Source organism: Emydura macquarii, unplaced genomic scaffold (genome assembly GCF_026122565.2).
Source record: "Emydura macquarii macquarii isolate MOO-44397 ecotype Brisbane River unplaced genomic scaffold, CSIRO-AGI_Emac_v2 contig_1253, whole genome shotgun sequence".
In the NCBI taxonomy this organism is placed as follows: Eukaryota; Metazoa; Chordata; order Testudines; family Chelidae; genus Emydura; species Emydura macquarii.
In genome coordinates, this window is record NW_027131390.1 from 91,008,171 (window position 1) to 91,030,280 (window position 22,110).

The following is a 22,110-nucleotide window of genomic DNA, read 5'->3' on the forward strand; positions in this document are numbered from 1 at the left end:
CCAGCTTTGCTGCGGTTCCTGATTCCTAACATGTTTAAGTTAAGCCACTTCCTAACTGACTTTGGCTAGACCAAAATAAGCCTTGTTTAAACTAAAGAAAGTGTCCTTACAGCTTTTACTGCTGATGTAACTAAATCAGTTTAAAATCTCAGTTAGATAAATCAGTGCAACTTTCTCATGTAGACAAGCCCTGTCTACATAGGTGCAAATGTATTACTCCCCTTAAAGATCCCTTCATGCAGCTAGAGTGGTGTAAAATGACTGCAATATAAATGAGAATTCACCATTTAGGTCTTTTAACTGAACCAAAAATTCAAAACGTTAGGTCCATTTGAGATATTCCCCAAGCACCAACTAATGACTTTACAAAAAATGTAAAAAATTAAACAATCAGATTTTCTTTTAAAAATTTACCTATGTATTTATTTAAACTAAATTTAAACAGAATTGATGCCAATTAAAAATGTAAAAATTGGTTGCAAACTTTTGGTATATTAGTAAAGTAATATGCCTAAAATTTCCATTCTGTGTTACACATCACATTGTTATAGTACAGAGAGATTTTATTTTTCATTTATTGTGGTCTTTACCTGTTCCACTTCTCAACCCTAATGGAATAATACTATATAAAATGTTTTAGAAAAGCCCCATTAAAATGGACAGCACATACAAACTTATGGAGTCAAAGTCAAAGCAGAGAGGAAATATTAGCTTTAATAAAAAGTACAGTCTGTTGTAAATAATTATTCAAGCACCATCTCTTTTTTTGTTTTTGTTTCCAAATTGCAGGGAATATCGCCTAGTCTACTATTAGAAGGACAGAATTGCTCAGAAGAATAAATGCATCTTAGTCAGAAATAGATTAAAAGATACAGCTGAGCCATCAATAAGATCAGGATAGCGCAGCATTGTTTGCTGTTTGCTTTGCAGATGTAATTGCAGATCCCAGGATTTCAATAAATCTGTGTACATCATGGAAAGAATTGTAGAGAGGAACTGGGGCAACACGAAGAGCATTTGGTTCTCGCATGTCACACTGCAAAACAGAAAATGAATGTTCAATAAATTAATGTCACTTCACGTTTATTTTTCACAGCAAAATGCAAAAAGCTCAACTCTTCCTTGCCTTCATGCAGTAACATTAACTAAAAGCCAGACCATCCTCTCTTCCCAAAGTCTTGTGTGTACACCTTTAGTTTTGAGACAATAAAGATACTATGAATAATCGCATATTACAAGAACCTGGGTGGGGGGCAAGATCCTGGCCCATGCTGCTACCGCCTTTACACCACTCTGGTGAAGTAAAGGCCTCCATGGAACATCCCCAATGGAGAAACAACATAGGCAGCCCTAAACCACCCTCCCTTCTATGCAGCCACCAGCATAGGACATGTTGTGGGTAGTGGCCAGCACACTCTGAACTCTGGCTATTCTGTGCTGCAGAGCTGATTTATTTCAGGATCTACATTGTCCCTTGGAGCAGCCCAAAATTAGGGAGGCACATAGCTGGCAAAAAAGCCGCTCTTGTCTCTCACCATGGCCTACACACCTTCTGCACTGTGAATCCTGAGAGGCACAGCACTGAATCTGGCCCAGATTCTTGATTAGAAGTATGCACCAAGTACAATAGTACATTTTAAAATAAGGGTACAAATAATGCCATAAGACGTTATGATTCTGAACTGAAATATTTTGCTGAATAGCATAATCTTCTAAAAATGAAACATTACTGTGCCCAATGACAAGGCTACGGCATTGTGCCCTATGCCATCTTAAAAGCAGTAGTTCCTGGAATTCCTTGGCAGCATCAAAACACATAAGCGTATTCTGCCTACAAGTATTGCCCTTTGGAAACACAAGTCACCAGCAGAAATAGATCTACTATATCATTTATATGGATTAGACAGTCGTCCCTCCAGCACTTCCAACCTCCAAATACAACACATATTACCTTAAATTCACTTTTTTTTTTATTCTGTGCTCACTGGTTACTAGCATGATTGGCTTTGAGTTGCCTTGCTATCTGAGCTCTAGAATATTTCTCTAAAGAAATGACAGCTTTTTACCTCTCTAGTTGTATGCATTGCTAACAATAAGGTTCTGGCTTTTTGAAGATCATTAAAGGAATTGGCTTTGTTTGAAAGCTCCTTTCTGAGCATTATGCTTTATTAGTGTTTGTGTAGTCATGTTGGTCCCAGGATATGAGAGACAAGGTAGGTGACCTAATATCTTTTATTGAACCAACTTCTGTTGGTAGAAGGAACACACTTTTGAGCTTCACAGAGCTCTTCTTCAGACCTAGAGAAAATAACCTTTTAGGTTATTGTAGTTTAAGGCATGGGGTTTGGGTTCATATTTCTGACAGCCACAGCCACTGTGTGAGCTTTGACAAGTGACTTCAGCTATCTGCGTCAGGCTTCCCATCTGTAAAACGTTTCTGTTTTTTCTATGTAGATTACAAGCTCATTGGGGCAGGGACTGTCTCCCATTATGTGTGTAGGCAGCAGCTTCCACAGTTGTGATTAGAGGTGTGTGAATGATTGATTTTTCGGATTGCTGTCCATTCTGGAAAAAAAATCAAAACCAAAACCAAACCTGTTTCAAGGTCAACCCAAAACACATTTTTTAATAGTTCAGTGAATTGAAAAGTCATAAAAAAATGTGTTTCAATTTCAGGCAACTTGAACTCTTTGCTTTTATATATACTTTATATATATAATTTATATATATATAAGCAAAGGAGATTCACAAGGAGACATAGGTTGCTATTCTTAAAACAAGGAGAGTATAGTGGTGCCCTGCTTTTACTCATGAGTTAAGGCACTCACCTGGGAGGTGAGACCCCCTCCCCCAGGTTTAAATCCTTGCTTTAGGACAAGGCCTTAAACCCAGGTTTGCTACAGGCCCAAATGAGTGCCCTAAGCACCACACTATTGGCCACTTTGGTGTGGGCCTCTCTCAGACTTTCCTTTTGAAGCATTCCACTTTGCATAAATAATTAAAACTATCCCTGGTCAGCAGACTAGAACCCAGATATCCCTCTCTCCCAAATGAGCACCCCAGCTACAAAGACATTGCTAGCACCACCACCTCAGTTTTGTGAATGGTGCCTAAGACCCCCTTGTGACTCTAGCCTTCCAAAAATCAAAACATTTTGGATATATCAAAATTAACCATTTGAACATTTCCAATTTTTTCCCATTTGACTGAAACAATTTGCCAAATTAGCACAAATTCATAAAATGTTTCAGTTGACCCAAATCAGAATTTTTCAGGGAAAAAAAAAATCAGACACAAAATCTCAGCTGAGGCTTCCAGGTAGTACTGTAAAACTACTGTTAATGATAATAAATCAGTGCTGTACAGAACAGAGAGAAAGAAAGACCTGGTCTGAACAGCCCATAGTCTAGCAATTGATCTAAAAAACAGGGGTAATAATGTCCATTTATATAAATTGCTTTCACAACAAAGGATGAAGTGTTATGAAAGTATTCTATTATTCCATTTATTCAGTACATAAAAATCTGAAGGCTTTTCTGAACTAGCCATACCTCTCAGTCAACAGAATTAGCCTGGAAATCTCAAGACCTTCTTGTTGAAATTACTGGCACTTTCCAAATGGGTTGGAAATATATTGGGAATAGCCTTCCTTTGTAGTATATTAATGTCAAAACGTTTGGTTTTGACTGGGAGAAAGTAGAGCAGTGATGTATAAAGTAGCAGAATATTTGTTTATGGTGTCTGTGGGGGCAAGGAGGAAGGGGGAAAATGAAGTGAGGAACAAGTTATCCAAACTGCAAAAATATTCTGTTCAAGTTTTGGGTGAAAAATTCATATTCTTGTACTCTGAATATTGATAAATTTTCTCTTTTATTAGAAATGAAAAACTTATCCTCAATAGGCCTGATCCAAAGCCTATTGAAGTTAATTGGAGTCTTTCTCAGGTCCTATATGAAACTATACAAGAATAAAAACAAAATTATTAATTTGGTGCAGTAGAGTCATAAAACAAAGCATAAGAAAATGAGCATCAGGAAGACTGATTTACTTACAGCTACTCCTCTTTTTTCCAGTTCTTTAAATATATATTTGATTGGAGCAGAAAAAACTAGTGTGAGCTGGCATCCTCTTTCCTCAATCTGAGGTGGTGTGATTATTTTTACAAAGGCTTTCTCTGGATTTGCTTTATCCTCGCTGTAGTAATGTTTTATCAGGTACTCCAAGTAACCCGTAAGCAGAATGGATTTCCTTCTCAGTGCTTTCATTGTAGTTTGACCAAAGACCTACAAGGATGTAAATAATAAGAAAGATAAGCTATTGTTGCAGTTGAAAACAAAAACAATAAAATAGAAACCTTCCAAAGAAGGATGAGGCCATTTTTGTCCTTTTCAATAATTTTAATCATTTCAAGAGCCACAATGCTCTGAGGCCTGGATTCCGCCATCCTTAATCATGTGAAGTAGTAGGTTTCTCTGAAAGTAGTGCCACAGGAACTAAGTAGCAACATGCTACCCAGTGCATAGGTGCTGGAACTAAGGGTGCTGTTGCACCTCCTGGCTGGAAGTGGTTTCTATTATATATAGGGTTTACAGAATGGTTCAATGGCTCTGAGCACCCCTACTCTACAAATTGTTCCAGCACTCCTGACCCAGTGTGAATGAGGGTAGCAGAACTGGAAAATACAAGACAAGACTATGTATTTTAAGGCTAGATGAAAAGTGATTCCTTATCTGCTGCTACAATAGTTCTGAGCACATTTACTCATGCACATGGAAATCTGCACACACAAATCAAGTGCCTAGCAGATCAGGTATCTGGTTTGTACATGTAAATATTGTCCATAAATACTGCAGGCTTAATAATGCAACTATAATAAAAAATGTGGGTGCTGGCCCAGGACTGAGAATGCAATAGCAGTTTTAAAAATCATGGATCAGGCCCTGGAACATCCTAAGACTGGCTTTAAAACTGTTTTGTTTTTAATAATAATAAACTTTGAGTCCTTTTTATTTGCCTTCTGGTCTTTGGAGCCTTTAGGATTCCTGTTTTTAAGCTTTTCTCCACAAGTATAATGTTTGGAAACTTCTTTCTTTCTTAAAAAAAGATTCTTACATGACTCCAGGAACTGATGTTTTAAGACAAACTCCAAATTTCACAAGACGCATGATAAAATTGTAATAGGTGGTAACACTGCTTATCCTTGCTGCCACACTGAGGGGGACAAACCATATTGCCAAAAACTGATGAATAAAAAGGAGACATGTTGCTTTCACTTCCCTCAATAGCTGGGCTCAGTTAAGGAGGAAAATTGAAAATATGATTTTAAGGCCAAGTTAAAAAAAAACCAACATTTTTTTTTGTGCATGTGGCAGGGGCAAATGTCAAAATATAAACATCCAAGTACTGATTTTCCCCAAAAATCAGGTAGTTAAATCTAAGGCCAGATTTCAGACCCTAAATTCTAATATATGTACTTGCAACTGATTGTGCCCTCTACTGATTGCAGGCTCAAAAATCAAAACTATGAGGGAGAAATTTCAGAATAGTATTTAAAAATAATACTACATTATAATATGAAAATAAAGGGTCTAAAGTAATTGCAGGAAGAGATAACCAAGAGATCCCACTTAAATTACAGTATGCTGTCTGGAGACTACTCTCCTTCCTGCTGAATATCCACAGTGCATTGACCCCCAACACCACCATGGGCATGGAGTGCCCTAAACACAGCTGAAATGCCACATTTCCAGTATGCTCTGGTGTGCAAGATGTGGCAGGTCAGGCTGAGGCCTTGTAGGAGGATACTGCCACAGTGGAAGTGAGTATGGAATGCGAAAGGAGCAAGAGTGATAAGGGACTAGCACCTGCATGGATTGAAAACCTAAAACTAGACCCATTCCTGTGCAGGAGGTATACAGAAGACTTTGTCGTTACTACAGAACTACTGGATTTACCAGATGGGCAGATTGCCATAGGCCCTGGGGGGTTTTCGCCTTGCTCTGCAGCATGGGGCACAGGTCACTGTGGATGCTAGTGGATTCTCTGGTGGACTCTCTGTACCTTGAAGTTTTTAAACAATTATTTGAGGACATCAGTAACTCAGTCATAGGTTAGGGGTCTATTACAGGAGTGGGTGGGTGAGGTTCTGTGGCCTTCATTGTGTAGGAGGTCAGACTAGATTATCATAATTGTCCCTTCTGACCTTAAAGTGTATGAGTCTATGAGAAAGCCACTAGAAAGCCTGGTTACTCAGGTTTTGTTCAAGGAATATTTGCCCTCTGAGTGGAATTTTTCAAAAAGATTCTTTTTAGTGTGGCCATGGAAATCTTCCAACCCCACACACTTTAACCCATAAAAGAGAACAGATTGTGCCATAACAGTCGCTTTAAGCATTATTAAGACATAACATGCTTTAACACTTGCAGTTTTCATTGTTTCCATTCGAAAAACTGCCTTCTGCTTAATGGGTCCCAGTGTAGGATGGCATACAATTTCATAAGCCATCTCTTGCCAGACATGAAAACTATTCTGTTTCCCACTGTCCTAGAGCACTGGGAAATCCTGTCTGTGCCAAAAGGGTAATGCAGGCATAAAAAGGGGAGTCAGTGGGATATGATCAGATATCACTGTTTGAGACTCCCTGAGGTGGGCTAAATTACATGCACCCACACAAACTGGAGCAGTGACAAACTGGGTCATAGCAGAGTTGTTTTTAGCTTATCTCTAAGGTCACATAAAGTTTAAAAATATATTGAATGTTTAAAGACTAACAAAATAAATTGTCAAACAGAACAAGAAGTATTGCTGTGACCTTTTCAGTCCTTCAATTTAGTATGTAATGCTGGAGAGAAAAGATAGGCTCAGCTGGCGATTTTCTGACTTTAATGGTTTATTTTGTACATGTCTAAGATACTTTTGTTTTTCATAACAAACAGATGGAAAGATAGTATGAGGGGGTTGGTTTTTTGTTTCAGAATTGACTTTACCAGTACAACTAATGCTAATAAAATGGTTTTAGAAACTATTTTTAAAAATTATGCCCTGTTTAGACTGGCCCTCAGAACATTGCTAACCATGACTGTTTAAAGTCAGGGTTTTTAAAACAGTTTCTGAAGACTGAGTATTGCAGCATAGAGCATTCTATGCATAACTGCACCTTTCATCCACAAAGGATCCTTGAGTGATTGATAACTCATTTGTACAAGGATAAATTCACCCATCACAGAAATGCAGTCATGTCTGGAGACGAAGTGTGGCAATATGTGACTGCACCACTACACAGTGCATCTAAAGGAGTCCTGAATGCTTTTCTGTGTGGGCTGAATTCTGCTTTCAAGCTCTCATCATGGGACCATCTGTGCATGGATTACTCCCATCCTACCATCATGGCAAAAATCTCCCGTTCCATGGCTATCAGTGGGGGCAATGTCCTGGTCCAGGAATTAATGCAAGAGGAGAGATCATGGAATATGTGGGCCAGGGAGGTGGATATTATCCTTCCATTGCTCCCATGTACTTCCAAATAAAACAAACAGCCCCAGGCTGTATTTCCTTTCCACCCCCAAACCTATAGTGGTAATCTCTCTTTGAGGAATGCCTCAAAGGACAGATACCAGCTACTGGAGTTTTGCTGCCAGAGAATAGAGGAGATGGGTACTGGGTTCCCAGAGCCAGTGCAACCACCCAAGATCCATGACAGTGGGTGGCCAGATCCTGTTTCTTCCATTGGGAACAAACCTCACCCTCCTGACAAAAGAATTAAGAAGAAACTCTGTGAAGGGAACCTTGTGGAGTTTCCTGGACCTTTCAGAGGTAAACTACGGTGAGGCACAATCTACCCATCAGTTACATTAGTGTGAATCTGGAGGAACTCCACTGAAAACAACAGAGTAAGTTGAAGTCAGGAAGAGACATTATGGAGCTAGAAGTGTGCAACTGAAAACAGAATTTGACCCAGTACATTAAGAACCCTGAAACCTTTGAAACGAGATGTCAAACCAGACAAGTTCAATGAAGCCTGAAATCAGATTAAAAAATTGCCTGATTCTGGGTTTTGAGTCCCGCCAACAAATACTGCCAAGATTCATTTGATTCTTTTGGCAAAGGCAGATAAAATGATTCCAATAAAAAGCATGTCTGGAAAAGGTTAATTTTACCACAATGATTTTACACCAATCTGGCAAGGCTCCTTCAATTTCATCTAATTTTCACTGAGTTCTTATATTCAGATCAACCCAAAATGCAGAACAAGTTTGGGGCCGCAAATCCCACACATACTGAAGCTAATAGGAAGATTTGTGAAAAGTCAACAATAGCTCTCATAACCACAAGTAGTCCTGGTCTAAATTTTACATTTTCAAGAAAGACAAGAATGATGAAACATCTAAGATTACATTCTACAATCTGTAGACTCTTAAAATTCAGAATCATAAGAAATCTAACTACTTACCTCTAAACTAGCATGCAGTGCACAGACCAATAAAATTGGAGGATTTGATAACCGAAATCCATTGATTCCAGGACTTAGTTGTAATTCTGGAAAATGAATAACTACTGTTAGTTGGGCCAAATCTTGACTTTTTACTCAATTAAAACTTTTATTAAATTAAGTGGGTCCTCAGGATTTGGTTCATCAACAGGAAACATGTTTACTCCATTTGCAGCTATTATCCTTTGCTTTGGAGGTGCCCAAATTTTACACAACTGAAGGTTACATCAGCAACTTCCCAGGAGCCAGGGGACTGCCATTAATTTGCATAAAATTGAACATAATAAAATTGCTTTTAGGCCTGATTCCCCTCTCACTTACACTGGTGTAAACTAGTAGCCTCTCTATTGAAATCAATGAGGTATAAATGTAGTACAAAACCAGAGTAAGTGAGAGGGGACTCAGGCTTTTTGTCTTTAATATGAAGAAGTGGCTTGTGGAGACCTCAGATTGCAGTTCTTCATCTTGAGCTAAGCAAAGTCCACTTGGATCAAATGGATTATTACATACAAGGGAAATGTAGTGTCCATAAACCACCCATCTTCATTAAAGTGGCTTTAGGCCACTACAGAACTTGACTTCCAGGCCAGATTTTAGCTACCACTGCTTTAGGCTTTGAAATTTCATGTGATGTCTTATATTGCATTCTTTGAAATATTGTTATTGTTTATCTTTTCAGAGCAAGCACCACAGTTCTTTGATGGGAGGGAGCACCTCTCACTCACTGTGAGGACTTGCTAACCTCATGTAGTTTCTCCCTATCCTCCTCCTGTGAACTGCCCCTACAAAATGTCTTAAAGACAGGCCTTCCCTGAGTAGGAACACAAGGGAGAGGGACTGGGAAGTGTTTGAGGTGACAGATTTCAACTTTTTATGCTTTAGAAGATGACATGTCTGATCCTGGCTCTTCAGTAAGACTAGCCCAGCCCCTCTCTATACTTTTGCCAGAATCTTGCAATATCTCAAAGAGAGGACTGAGGCCAGCAGTGTTGACCCAAAATCAAATTGGCAAGGACTGGCATGAGAAAACCACAAAGCACGTTTCTCTCCCTCCTGCAGGCTGAGGTCTCCTCTAAGCTGGTGTTGGTGGAGGGACTGACCTCCAGATTTAGAAAGTATGTCTGTGTGTCCACATACAAGGCTGGAACACAGACCTTTAGCTTCTTTTGAAACAGGTTATTGTTTTATTTTATATCTCATGAAGTTCTAGCTTGGGGTAATGAAGCAAAAATAGATGGCTATTTTCAGTTAGGGCCAGATTCTGCCGCTTTTATTCATGTTTCCCATTAATTCCAATGGGACTAGCCACCATGTAAGGTACTACTCAATATGAAGGAGAATAGACTCTAGCCTTTATGGGACCCAGTAGGCTAAGTCAGGTGCTTTTGAAAATTTTACCCATAGTTCAAAGGCCTTTTTGTGTGTTTGTTTGAGCAAAATATCCTGAAGCAAAGAACTAGACTGACATGACAATAGACCAAATTCATTCCGGTTGTTACTTCATTGCCTTCAGTGAAGCTGCACAACATCTGGGATGAATTTGGCCTTAATAGGTTTAACACCAGTGAGCAAATATAAAGGCTTATCTTTTCTGTTCAAAATAATGGTGAACAGCAATGCATGCAAGTTATATATCATGTAACATATTTAAAACTGAATGCAGAAATATACATACTGTTTTCCATGAGAAACCTAGTTTTGAATTCATGACCCCACCAGCCTATTAGTCTAAAACATAACATGGAAAAAAAAATGAAAAAACAACAAAATCATGCAATGATATATTTTAAATCTGACACGAGTATTACTAAATAGCTTCTGATACACTAATCAAATTGCATCAGAAATACAGTAAAGTTTGTGGTTAGCTGGCACTAGGAACTTATTTATGTGACTTGGCAATTTCTCTTTAATACTGAAAGAAGATATTTATTATAGTTTTCAAACAATCAATCTACTGAGGATCTATAAAAGTTCATTTTGTCTAAATTCATCTTACAAACTGAAAAATAAAGCAGAAATATTTCCAGTGTTATTTCCTAATGGCTAAAAGCACAAACACAAATCTGCTTTGGTAAATACTGAAAACCAAAGGACATTATAAATCTGACAAATTCAGAAAAGCAAAGATATGAATAGCACACAAAAGATAGACAAAGAGGCCTCAGAGTAAAGGTTGCAGTTGCTTCATCATTCCATTGCTATGTTGTGCTGATGGGAATTCCAACTTGGCAATAAGATTTCAGATTATGAAACTCAGTTACTCAATACTCAATTTACTCAACACTAGGACCCTTTTCTGAATGAAATTTAGTCCAGTTTAATTCACAGCTAGATTTTTGAGACAAAATCCTGAAGACATTGCAGGGTATGGTTTTTGTTATTTTTTTTTTAAATAGCAATTTTACACACATTTAAATAAAATATGAAAACATAAAATTTGAAGTTTTTCATCAAATATTTTGCAATGACCTAGTATTTACCATGAACCAGATGATGGTGCAGCTCATGTGGCCATACAAGGATATGAGGGGAGTAAGACAACCCCACCTCACCTCGTGTATGGTCTCTGTAGACCTGGGGTCTCAGCAGAAAGGGTTAAAGAGTTGCTGGGTGCCCAATACACCTCTCGAAGCAGCTAGGAGGCTTTGTTTTCTGTGGCTCCATCTTCACCATGCCAGCCAACACAACTAAGCTGTCATTGTGTCGAAGGCTTGTATGTGTGTTTGTAATTTGCTACTAGCAAGAGCTAGTAGTAGATTACCTCCTCCTGGAGCAAACAAGGAAGGAAGGAACTGTGTTTCTCTGCAGAACTGCTGGAAAGTCCCAGGCACATGCTGCCCCTTAAAAAGGCCAAATTGGAAAAGTCCAAGACAGATGGGAGTAGACTGGTCAGTTACCCTGTATGTAAAGAATTGTTATACGAGCTAGGTACAGTGACAAGTAAAATGTTTACTTGTTATTTTTGGACAATATGGGTTTCCGTTTCACCCTTATGAATAGAGCCATCACTCTCATCTCATTGTATTATATAAAGCAGTCGCGAGAAATATTATATTGCTGAATAATAGTCTTACTATTCAAAGTCACATGGAATTCAATAGTGAAATATACATTCATTTCAATGAAATTTTGCATGTCAAAAATAATATATTTCAAATAAAACATAATAAAGCTATTGCCCAAATAACTCAAATGCTGATGCTTTGAATCATAAAAAATGCATTAGCAACTGTTTTATGGTACTTTTAAAGTATTTTTCTCTATAATAGTTTACCATAAAACACAATATTACACAATAATATTATTACAAAATCCCATTGAAGTTAACGGTGCAAGTATTCTATTTATTCCAGTAGGCTTAGCATAGCAAAAAACAAACATGAAGTATACTACCTATAATAATAGTCTGTAGTAAGGTTTAAAAAATTACTAAAGAGCAATTTCCCTGTTGGACCATATTGTGTACTCAGGCAATAGGAAACCTATAGACATCATAACTGTCCAAGTAAAGAATGATGAAGGACAACAGATTTTAGTGCAGCTGAGACTCCAAAAGCTTGGAGTTGTATTTGAATGTATTGACTTTGTGCAATTGGCCTAGAAGAGGACCTCTCCTTGGGTTTGTCATATCTAGAACTTGGAAACTGAAATTTCAGGTATTTACTAAAGTTTGGTGATAGAAATGTGTGAAATTTAAAGGTGGTGTAATTTTTTAAAACCATTTTGTCTGTCCCTACCACAACTAAAACACTGACAAGTTGACTTTTTTTTGGCTGTCCTAGCACTCCAGGGGCATCCTACATGATGTGTGGTTAGATGCAGTTTTCATTCTAAACCATCAATCCAATTTTCCCTATGAATGTCACTTTGTTTGATGTACGATATGTCAATAGGCTTCAAAGAGATTACATATATACACACACACACACACACACACACAATCTTTATAAATTAGCGATTAACAGTTAATTTTCCATGAAAAAATTGAAATCAGGGCTGCCACTAGTATTTCAAATTTCAGCCTGTTATGATGTAAAATAACTGAGGTGTTAAATCCTAAACATAAGGGTTTATAAATGTGTAGTAAATATAATAGGCAGTAAAATTGCACGTTAGATGATGTAGTCAAATTTCATATTAAAGAGTAGCTATTTTGCATGCAAAGTGGTATTCTGAAAGGCATTTATTATTTTAAACATTCTAGTTTTCAAAATATCCAGCCTATAACTTTTTATTTCAAATTTGAGCCATGATTTGGCAAAATCTTGTAATAACAAAATGCTTGAAATGACAAAAGCTTTTTAAGTTTCTGTATTTAAAAGTAATTTGTCCCTAATCAAGCAGGGGAATTAAACCGTGTTAGGAGAACTAGCTGTTGTAAACCAGGAATGACTGTTTTATAAACCATGATAAAAAAACCATTTCCGATTAGAGGAGGGACTAGTTCTGGAAACTTGTTTCAATAATCCCTATTGAAAACTAATTTTCATTGGACATTTGCACATATGGTTATTTACACATATAGGTACATTATAACACAATTTGAAATGGCCATTCCAGCTTTATATGTGTATTTGTGCTTCTCATATGTGCTGGATTGACAACCTTCTGCCATCCCACAAACAGCTAGAGAACATGCAACTACAGTTTCTCAAGATTGGCCTGCCAATATGCTTCAGCGCTGATAACCTCCAAGGATGAGAAGGTATTTCAGTCCAAAAAGCAATGCTAATTAGATGGTATTTTTGGTGAGAGGTACATGTGATCATATAACCCCACTTAGAGCTAACTAATGTATTTTCGTTTAAATAAAAATAATTAAATTAAAAAGGGAAAGCACTTTGGTCCATTTTGTCTCTAAAATAAAGCAGGAATCCTAAAGTTCTGCCAAGAAACACTGGGGGGAGGAAGGGATGGCTATCCACTGAACTATACACAGCTACTTTTTAAATGTTTAATATACTATGTTAATACACACTGTTACTTGCCTAATTTTGTAACACAAACAAGGCAGGTAATTAAAGATCATTAATCATACTTCATTGCTCTTGTTTTTACTCAAAAATGTTCTCATTTTACAAATCAAGAGGTAAAGACAGCAGATTTATGGAGGGGAAAAATATGCCAGCTAGTCACATCATCCTCTCATTTGTTCCTATTTCTTTTAAGCACATTTACACCAGGGAACAATCCCTTCAGTAAGTATTTTTATTTAGCTCAGTTTTTTCTCACATCTGTGTGTGTCAGACAGAAGCGCTGGGCATTCATAACTTGAATCATTTCGTTTGTAGTTGCATTAATGATGCAAAAGTGTGGGATATAATGATCACTGTGTATGTGTGGTGAAGACATCAAAGAAGATCCAGTTAAAGAACATAGAAGAAATACAAAAAAAATTCTTTGACCTTTGCTTCTAAGTAACAGATGATCATGCAACTCATTTATAATTTACAACGTGAAGGAACATGTGGTTCATTTGCCTTCTTGGGGGGAGGGGGACCTCGAAACTGTTGAGCAGTGACACAGAAAATAGGCAAACACTGTTAACACAGCCTGACTTTCACAATCCAGGATAAAGCCTTCTATGCACCATTCTGTCATTATATTTTGTGAGGAATCATTTTAAGTGTCATGGGAAAGTATGCTAAAAAGATATAACTGGAAAATAATGTAGAATTAGTGACACTAAATATTAAACTCTCAAACTTCACTGTGTACAGAGCATAATCCCTTTACAAGTCAGATCACAGCCTTGCCTGGAAATTTCTTATGTCTTACTCAGATGATATAGCAATACTATACTACTGAATTTATATAGTTTACCTATGCTTGGCTTTTTAATCCTAATATCTGAATGGATTAAGAAGGATGAGAAAACAAGAGGTAGGAAAATCAGATAAGGAAAAAAGTACAAGAGACTCCTCCATTCCTCTCTTCCCTGCCAAACCTTTGCCCATTCTTAGAAGTAAACTTATGCCTTTAAGATTTGAAATGTTGGATGCTTTCTTTCAAACTACTCTCTTCTGTTATCCAGATGGGAATGCAACCATTAATGCTGGAAATCTCATGAGGAAGTCTGGTCTATGGTGTTGATCAAAACATTTCAGAATTCAAAATTCTGATAAAAATATATGAACTTTTCACAAAAATATTCCTGTCAATTTTGACTATCTCGACTGTTCTCATAAGATTTTCAGTCTACTTTTGGTGACCCAATAGGTGTATATAGTTTGAAAATGCATTTGATTTTTTTAGACTCTTATCTGAACAGAACCAGAACTCTAAACCTCTTGAGATGCTTCCGTCATTAGAAATAATCCTTTTTTTATCACATGATTAACAACTGCTAAAAGGAGTGTTACTTACTTGTAACTGGAGGTTCTTCGAGATCGGTGGTCCTTATCTGAATTCCACTGTGGGGACTACATATTCTCACCATGCATCCCAAATCAAAGAATTTGAAAGTAGAGTCCGTTGGGCCGTGCATGTGCCCTGGCTCACCTCATCCCTCCAACCAAGACGATAAAGGGTGGGGTTGAAGTTAAAGAGGCAGTTGGTCCGCCCTGCTAACTATTGCATTTGTTGGAGGCATGAGGCAAGCCAGGGCACATGTATAGAACAAGAGACACTACTTTCAAATTTCTCAACTCCGGGTGTATGGTGCACGTGCATAATCCCCACAGTGGAATACAACACAGATCATCACTTGAAGAACATGTACAATATGTGGAAAGTAATGTGGTCTAGTCCTGAAACACATGGGGTATGTCTACACAGATGATGGCAAAGTCGCTGCTCTCAGATCAACCTATCTAGATCGATTGAGCGGTCAGTGAAGACCTGCTAAATTGATCCAGAAGTCGACGCTGGTAAACCACCCCTTTAAGTGATGTAGTGCTGTGTCGACAGGCACGCGGTTCCCGTCAGCGCAGTGCAGTGAAGACGCCACGCAGAAGGGAAGCACAACAGTCAACAGGAGTTATACAAGTTATTCTGTGTAGCTTGCGTAACTCCCGTCGACTGCTGCTGAATAGCCAGGTAAGTGTAAACCAGGGCATGGTCTCCCAGTTAGAACTCTTAGCATACATTCTCAATTTTTTTTAGCTGACTTGCAGTTTGATTTAGGATCTGATTTTCAAAGTTAGGCATGCTCAGTTGAACAGATAGTCTCATATACCTAATTACAGGCACCAAAGAATTCATTATCCTCTCAAACCAGTGTAAGTGAGAAAAAGATCAGGCTCAAACATTTCATATTTGCACACAAATCATGTGTTTGTGTATGTGTGTGGTCAGTTAAGGGCTTACTACAAGTTTTGCAGATTGATTTGCACAATTCACAGACAACAGATTGAAAAGGCTCTAGTTCCAAAAAGCCAGTTTTCCCCTTAAAGTAATTCTCACTGCAAACTCACAGAGACAGGTTAGCTTCTATGGGTTTATCGCAGCACTTCACAAAAATGGTGATAGTGTTAGTGAAACTGTTCATTTTATTGACCATTTTTTGTGTGTGTTATGGTCCATAGGTTGGGGCCCTTGCCTGGGACTGAGGAAAACTAGGTCTTGTTCCCTTTACTGTCACAGACTTCCTGTGTAGCTGTGGGCAAGTCATTTGATGCACATAAGGAGTTAGACACCTAACTCCCAGTTTTAGCACAACTGTGATGCACAAAACTCTCGCTGAACCCTCTAGGCACCTAAACTCACTCAGTGCCTAAGTTTTTGAAGGAAAGATCTCTAGGTAGCTATATTTCTGCCTGTGTGCGTGCACACTGCTGCCTCCCTCTAGGCACCTGGACATTAGCTACTCCTGAAGCTCCAGAACAGTTCACAATCCAAGGAAAGAAAGGCCTTCAGCCATGTGAGTTGCATGCAGGGCCCAATCAGGTAGGCACCTTCTGAGCATGCCTACTGGATCAGACCCTGCATGTGAGACCACACAAAACAGCTGGTGGCGGGGGAGGAGCAAGTAATTTTCATAATAAATTTTAGCCCAGTCTTTAGAATACTCAGCTGGGCTGTGGGCTATGCTCAGTTCAAGTCCTCCTTCTACCTGAGAGGGAGAAGGGATTTGAAGTAGACTCTACCATTATTTTCAGGTGAGTGCCTTAGCCACTAGGCTATAGGATATTCTGAAGTGGGCCTCTCAGTGTCTCTGGTTGAAGCTGTTCCACTGTGGCTAAATAAGTTACAAATTAAGTGCAAAATTCTGAAATTTTATTCCTGCTGCAGATGCAAATCTCATTGTAACCTTAAGTATGAAGTAACTACCTATGGTTCTCTAATATACATGCTTGGCTGAGATTTGCATAGGAGCCAACATCCATTGAATTCCAACAACATTCAGGCACCTAACTCCCTTGGAAAATCCCTGCCAAGGCTCCTAGCAGCTATGTTTAGAACCCTATTTGTTTCTATCCATCCAGGGATTCACTTATTGGAACAGGACATGCCCTTTCTCCCGCATGTTAAGGTTAGACAATTTCATAGTTCTCTTCTACATTGGGTCAGTGCTTAATTATAAGTAGGATGTCTGTGGCATTTGAAAAGCTTTGGAACCACAAGTAATTATTAGTCTGCTATTAAAGTAGTTTTGGTCTTTCACATACACTGATGTGCTTTCTTTTGCTTTTTCAAATTGTTACATACACTTAATAATTACAAAATATTTGTAACTAATGAATATTGCTGTACATTATTAATGGACTGCTCTCTTAGAACTCAATAAAAATCCTTAAGAAAGCTGTTACTGTGAAAATACTGCAGGGGACTTTTCATATTTAGCATCTCAGAAGCTTTACTTTGTCAAAAGGCCAAAACAATAGGATTATGTTATAGGCTAATAGTGTGACATGTCTTTCTGTTGAATTATTTGCATTTTCAGTAGCATCTAAAATGATTTATTTTATTTTATTTTCTTCATTTTGGTATGAATGGCCAAACTAACTTTCAGCCCAGAAGCAAATTTTAAGTGCACAAATCTAAATCTCTAAAAATAGTTTTATAACTCAAGTAGTGATGCAAACTCAACTATGGTCATGGTGGGTGATATTATAAATTGACCTAGATTTGAATAATGTTCCTCCTCCTCCTTTCCCCAAAAGTAATTGGCCAATTCAAGTTTCACTTGTGTCACAGGTGGAAATTTTAATGTAGCAGGTTGCAATAGTCGGGGACAATTTCACAGGTAAAAAACCTAGGCTGTTTGGTCAATTAAGTTCAAGCTAATTTACAGCTGAGAAGTATTTGGAGCTAAAGGTTGCATATATCCTCTTCTTAGACTGATTTTTTTCCTTGTTAGACTTTTAGACTCCATACAACTGGGAATATTCCAGTCTCAGCACATGCCCCTCCATATTACCCCTCCAGGTCAAAACAAACAGAGATTGAATTCACTTTTATAACAGGAAACAAGTTTCTGTGATCAGAGTATGTGAAAGAGAAATGACCATTATGTCGGGAATCCAATCAGGGCTTGGTAAATTCACACAGAACTCTTTGGGAAACCTCTAAGGCATTCACAATGAGGGATCATAATTTCATTCTCAGTGGCCATGCGGAAAAAGAAGTATGATCAAACTGCAAAAAGAGCTGGAGCCTAAATTAAACTCTAAGAAAAGATCTTACAAAAAACAACCCCTCCAAGGCTAATGAAGTTGAATTAAAACTGTTAAACCAGCTCATGAGGAACTATTATTACAGAATGCTCATATATCACTTCTACTAGCCAAATATCAGATATATGAAAAGGGGAAATACAGCCAGGAGTATGTTAGCACATTTACCAAAAGGAAATCAAATCTCCTGCCTAACACCAGGAATTAAAAATCGAGCAGGGAGCCAATTTACTCATAATGGAGATATTAATAAAATTCTCACTGATTTCTATAAAGTACTGGATAATGCTGTATTTTTTTAAAAGAAACATGATCAATCTTTCTAGAGTGTTTCAACAAGATTAAATAAAACATGAAACGATAATCCCACCTAAAGATATTTCTGAACTGTGACTTCGGACTTAAAGGAGACTCAGATGGTTTTGATTATTATGATATATTCATATACTCCTTAACCCCTTGAATGGGTCTTTGAGGGAAAAGTATCTAGATGAAATTCTAAATAATGCATACATCTGACTGAACTATAAAATAAAAATTTAAAGTTCCAGGGAGTTATGCTTCTTGTAGGTCTCGGTTGTTTTTGAATATAGAAATCACAATATTAATGAAAGCCCTCAATGAGATTGCAACCCTTATTAGCCAGAATTTATGAATTATAACTAATGTGGTTTTGTCTGCAACAGGTATCAGTCACATTAGGAGAGGTTTTAGGTCACTGGCTGAAGCTAGTCAAATATTGCAAAAGAGGTGTTGAAAAGACAGTGTAATTGGATAAGTTTCACAGAGCCTAAATTTGTGTTGCGGAATTTTCTTATTGGTGATGATGCATGAAAAGGAAGAAACACAGGACTGGCACTTAGAAGTCATCTTTTTACTTGGAAGCTGATCACATTCAACATGGAAATCATTGTCACCTGAAGGTCCCTCCTCATGGTAGAGCTGCACTTTCATTTTTTTGTTGCATTGTAACGGGATCATCAAAACTTGACTCAAGACATGGTGATGGTTGTTGATTTTTATAAATGTGGCCCATAACTGCTTTCATTTTTGTTAGGGATGGAGACTACAAGTCCCAGCATGCAATTCCCAATTTTGATCCAAGTGACCTAGCACTGGTACTTAGAACAAGACAAATGTGATCTAAACGTAGGTTCCTCTGGTTAGGGCTTGACATTTGCAGTAGGTTTAATTACTTTAACATAAGAATGAGTATGTGTGTGTGTGCACACATAATACTGTATTCCTCTATGTGATGGTCCTCACTCAGGAGTTGGTTGGTAGGGGAACATCACCTAGTGGGTCAAGGCTTAGGCCTATGATGTGAAGGGGGGTTGTTGGTAGGGGAGCCCAGGCTCTCTCACTCGACCAGGCTCTGACCTAGGGCCCTTCGAGGGTTATCAGTAATCTGACAGCCAGGGCATGCTTAAGGCTGTTCTCCATGGGCCACTTCCTATCATCCCCCAGGGATTGTCCCAAGGTCGCCATCTGTGTTAAGGCAGCGTGAAGGGTGTCTGCTCACCGCAAGACACCTTCTGGTGGCTGCGTATAGCATGGTAGTTCTCTTTCTCTCTCAGGCAGCAACTGCCTCCTTTTGCAGTCTGGCTCACTCTCCTGGGCCAGATCAGTCCTAGGCTTTCCCCTACTGGGGTAATCCAAACAAAGTAAAGGGGAATCAACAGAAGACAGAGTCCATATAAGTGGAAGTGGGGAATGCTGTCTCTAGTAGATTCTCCCTTCCCTCAAGGAGGGACCTTTAGGAAGTTGTCATGTGGAGAGATTCTGCCTTCCTTTCAGCTCTCCTCTGCTGAAGCTGCAGATTTCAGGTCTGTTCTCTTCTCTGGTCTGCCATCCCCTGAGCTGTTCCCCTGCCCCTTATCTCTTCCTCCAGTTGGAGCATTTCCTACAGGTGTGGCAAGGCAGTTCAGAGCTGACTGAGCCCAGAGCAGTTCTATAACCCCTTGTTGCCCAGGGTAAGGTTTGTACGCCCCATCACATTCTAGTTTTAGAAATTCTATTACAGCTGCTTTGTGTTATAGGATTTGAACAATGTCTCTTCTTTGTGTGTGATGTGGAGGAATTGCTTTTTTTATTTTCCATATAGATTAAGGCAATGCATACTGATTATTATTTGTAATGTGGTAGTAGCGCAAAAAAACCCAGCTGGAATTAAGACTCCAATGTTCAGGGCACTGTAAAAACCACTTAGGAAGTCAGTAGTTTTAATTACATGAAGCGGCAAACCATTTTAGAGGTCTTAACAAAAGCAACTTTGAAGACTGGACTCAGAGTTCAGGAGAAATTGAACGTAAGTGGAATACTTTATGCTGGTAAATTTTGCTGTGTGTGTTTGTGATGGCTATGGCCTTGACCACCCAAAAAGAATTGTATGTGTGATATAAAAAGTGATGAGAATGAATTAATACTGAAGGATCAATTGTACCCTGTGATTAATTCCCTTTGTGCTGCTCCAGCAGCATAGAGGATTTATAGGTTCCTGGAACAGATTTTGTACTACTGCTTCCTGCCCTTTTTGAATTACCTTTCCACAGCACATTCTGAAATTTTGGGGATCTTGAGAGTTGGGTGTATATATATAAATAGATAAGGTGCCAGACAGTAGATGGCACTCAAGAACAGACACTGTTGTTCCTGGATTTTGTAGGGCCAATAAAGCTTTGTCTTATACACTGCAATTGGTTTCCTTCCAGGCAGCTCTTTACATCAGCCTAAGAAAAGGAGGTGCTGGTGTCCAGAAAAATCTTCAGCCAGTGGAAGATCTCATCTGGAACTGTTCCTGCTGATATAAATTGAACAGCCCCAAGGCTACTGTAATATAGATGAAGGGCCAAATCAGCCCTAGAGTTGGGGGGAGAAACAGAAAGAGCATAACAGCACCTGCATCCTTCCCCTCTTCCATGGGTCAGGTGCACTGAGATCAGCTGTGTGTATCATCTGGCCATTCAGACAGGATTAAAGATGTACAGAGAAAGGTAATTCAGTTTTCTGGTGGATTTCAATATTTCCAAATTTGGTTCGATGCCCATTTGGAACAACCCTGCAACCTTTCAGAATGTGCTGTGGAATGGAAATTTAAAAAGGACTGCAACTGTGGACTTTGGGAGCCTTGGGGTCTCTGGCTCAGTGGCAGTTCATTTGGTGGCCTGTTCCTAAAGCAGACCCCTGGAAATCCTGGGAGTCGAGGCTGCCAAGGAGCCAAAAGCCTGGGAGTCAACAAAACCAGCACTTCCAGACTCCTAGCTACCTGGCAGCATGCCTGCTGGGCTGACTGGCAATTGGAGGCTGTAAGCCCCACTAAAGCCAATATCCTATGGGCTTGGGAACCAGGGATCCCAGGCTCTTGGATTCCCATCAGATTGCCTGACAAGATGCAGAGGAACTGACGCCTAGGAGCTCAGATGCCAGGGCTTCCAAGGTCTTGGCTTTCTGTCAGCCTGCCACATGGGCTACTGAGCAGCGAGGCAGGTGAGCTGGCAGGAAACTGTGTTGCACATCACAACTTACTTGAAACCCAACAGTCTCCATGACACATTTTGATTTTGATGAATCAGCATTGGATAAGAAAGAACTTGTAGAGGAAAATGTCCTAAATAGGATGCTTTTTCACTTAGAACACAAGGCTTTGACCTTTTGAAAGGACTAAAGTTGTCAGAGGGTAACATTTAAAAAAAAACAGACATAAAATCCAAAAATTATATGGTACATGAGACGTCTCCAGCCACACATGGGCAAGTAATACATTTTATCCTTATTTTACAGCTAGGAAATCTAAGGCTCAGGGAAGTTAAAAGATTTCTTTAAGAGGCTGACTGGATAAGTTAATTCAGCATGGGGCAGGAGGAAAAAGTCATAGGCTCTAAGTCTGATATTGAATTACTTTGTAATCTTTAGCAAGTTACCTCCCCCATTTCTTCATTGGGAAATGGAGGTAATATCATCTATATACTAGATAATATTTGTAAAGTTCTGAATAAAGGCATA

General features: G+C 38.7%; 1 protein-coding gene across 6 annotated transcripts in view; it reads right to left on the reverse strand.

Annotated features, from left to right (window-relative positions):
* Positions 1-424: 424 nt before the first annotated feature.
* KYNU (kynureninase) overlaps positions 425-22,110 on the reverse strand; it is a 78,554-nt gene continuing 56,868 nt past the window's right edge. For 4 of the 6 annotated variants that reach the window (XM_067549504.1, XM_067549505.1, XM_067549507.1 and 1 more), the window contains 4 exons: positions 10,164-10,216; positions 8,450-8,535; positions 4,053-4,283; positions 426-1,036 (listed from right to left, as the gene is read on the reverse strand). In XM_067549504.1, coding sequence (XP_067405605.1) covers positions 893-1,036; positions 4,053-4,283; positions 8,450-8,535; positions 10,164-10,216 — 514 coding nt within the window. In that variant the 3' untranslated portion in view covers positions 426-892. Of the gene's footprint in view, positions 1,037-4,052; positions 4,284-8,449; positions 8,536-10,163; positions 10,217-22,110 lie in introns of all 6 variants that reach the window. The other 2 variants (XM_067549508.1, XM_067549509.1) reach the window with 2 other exon arrangements.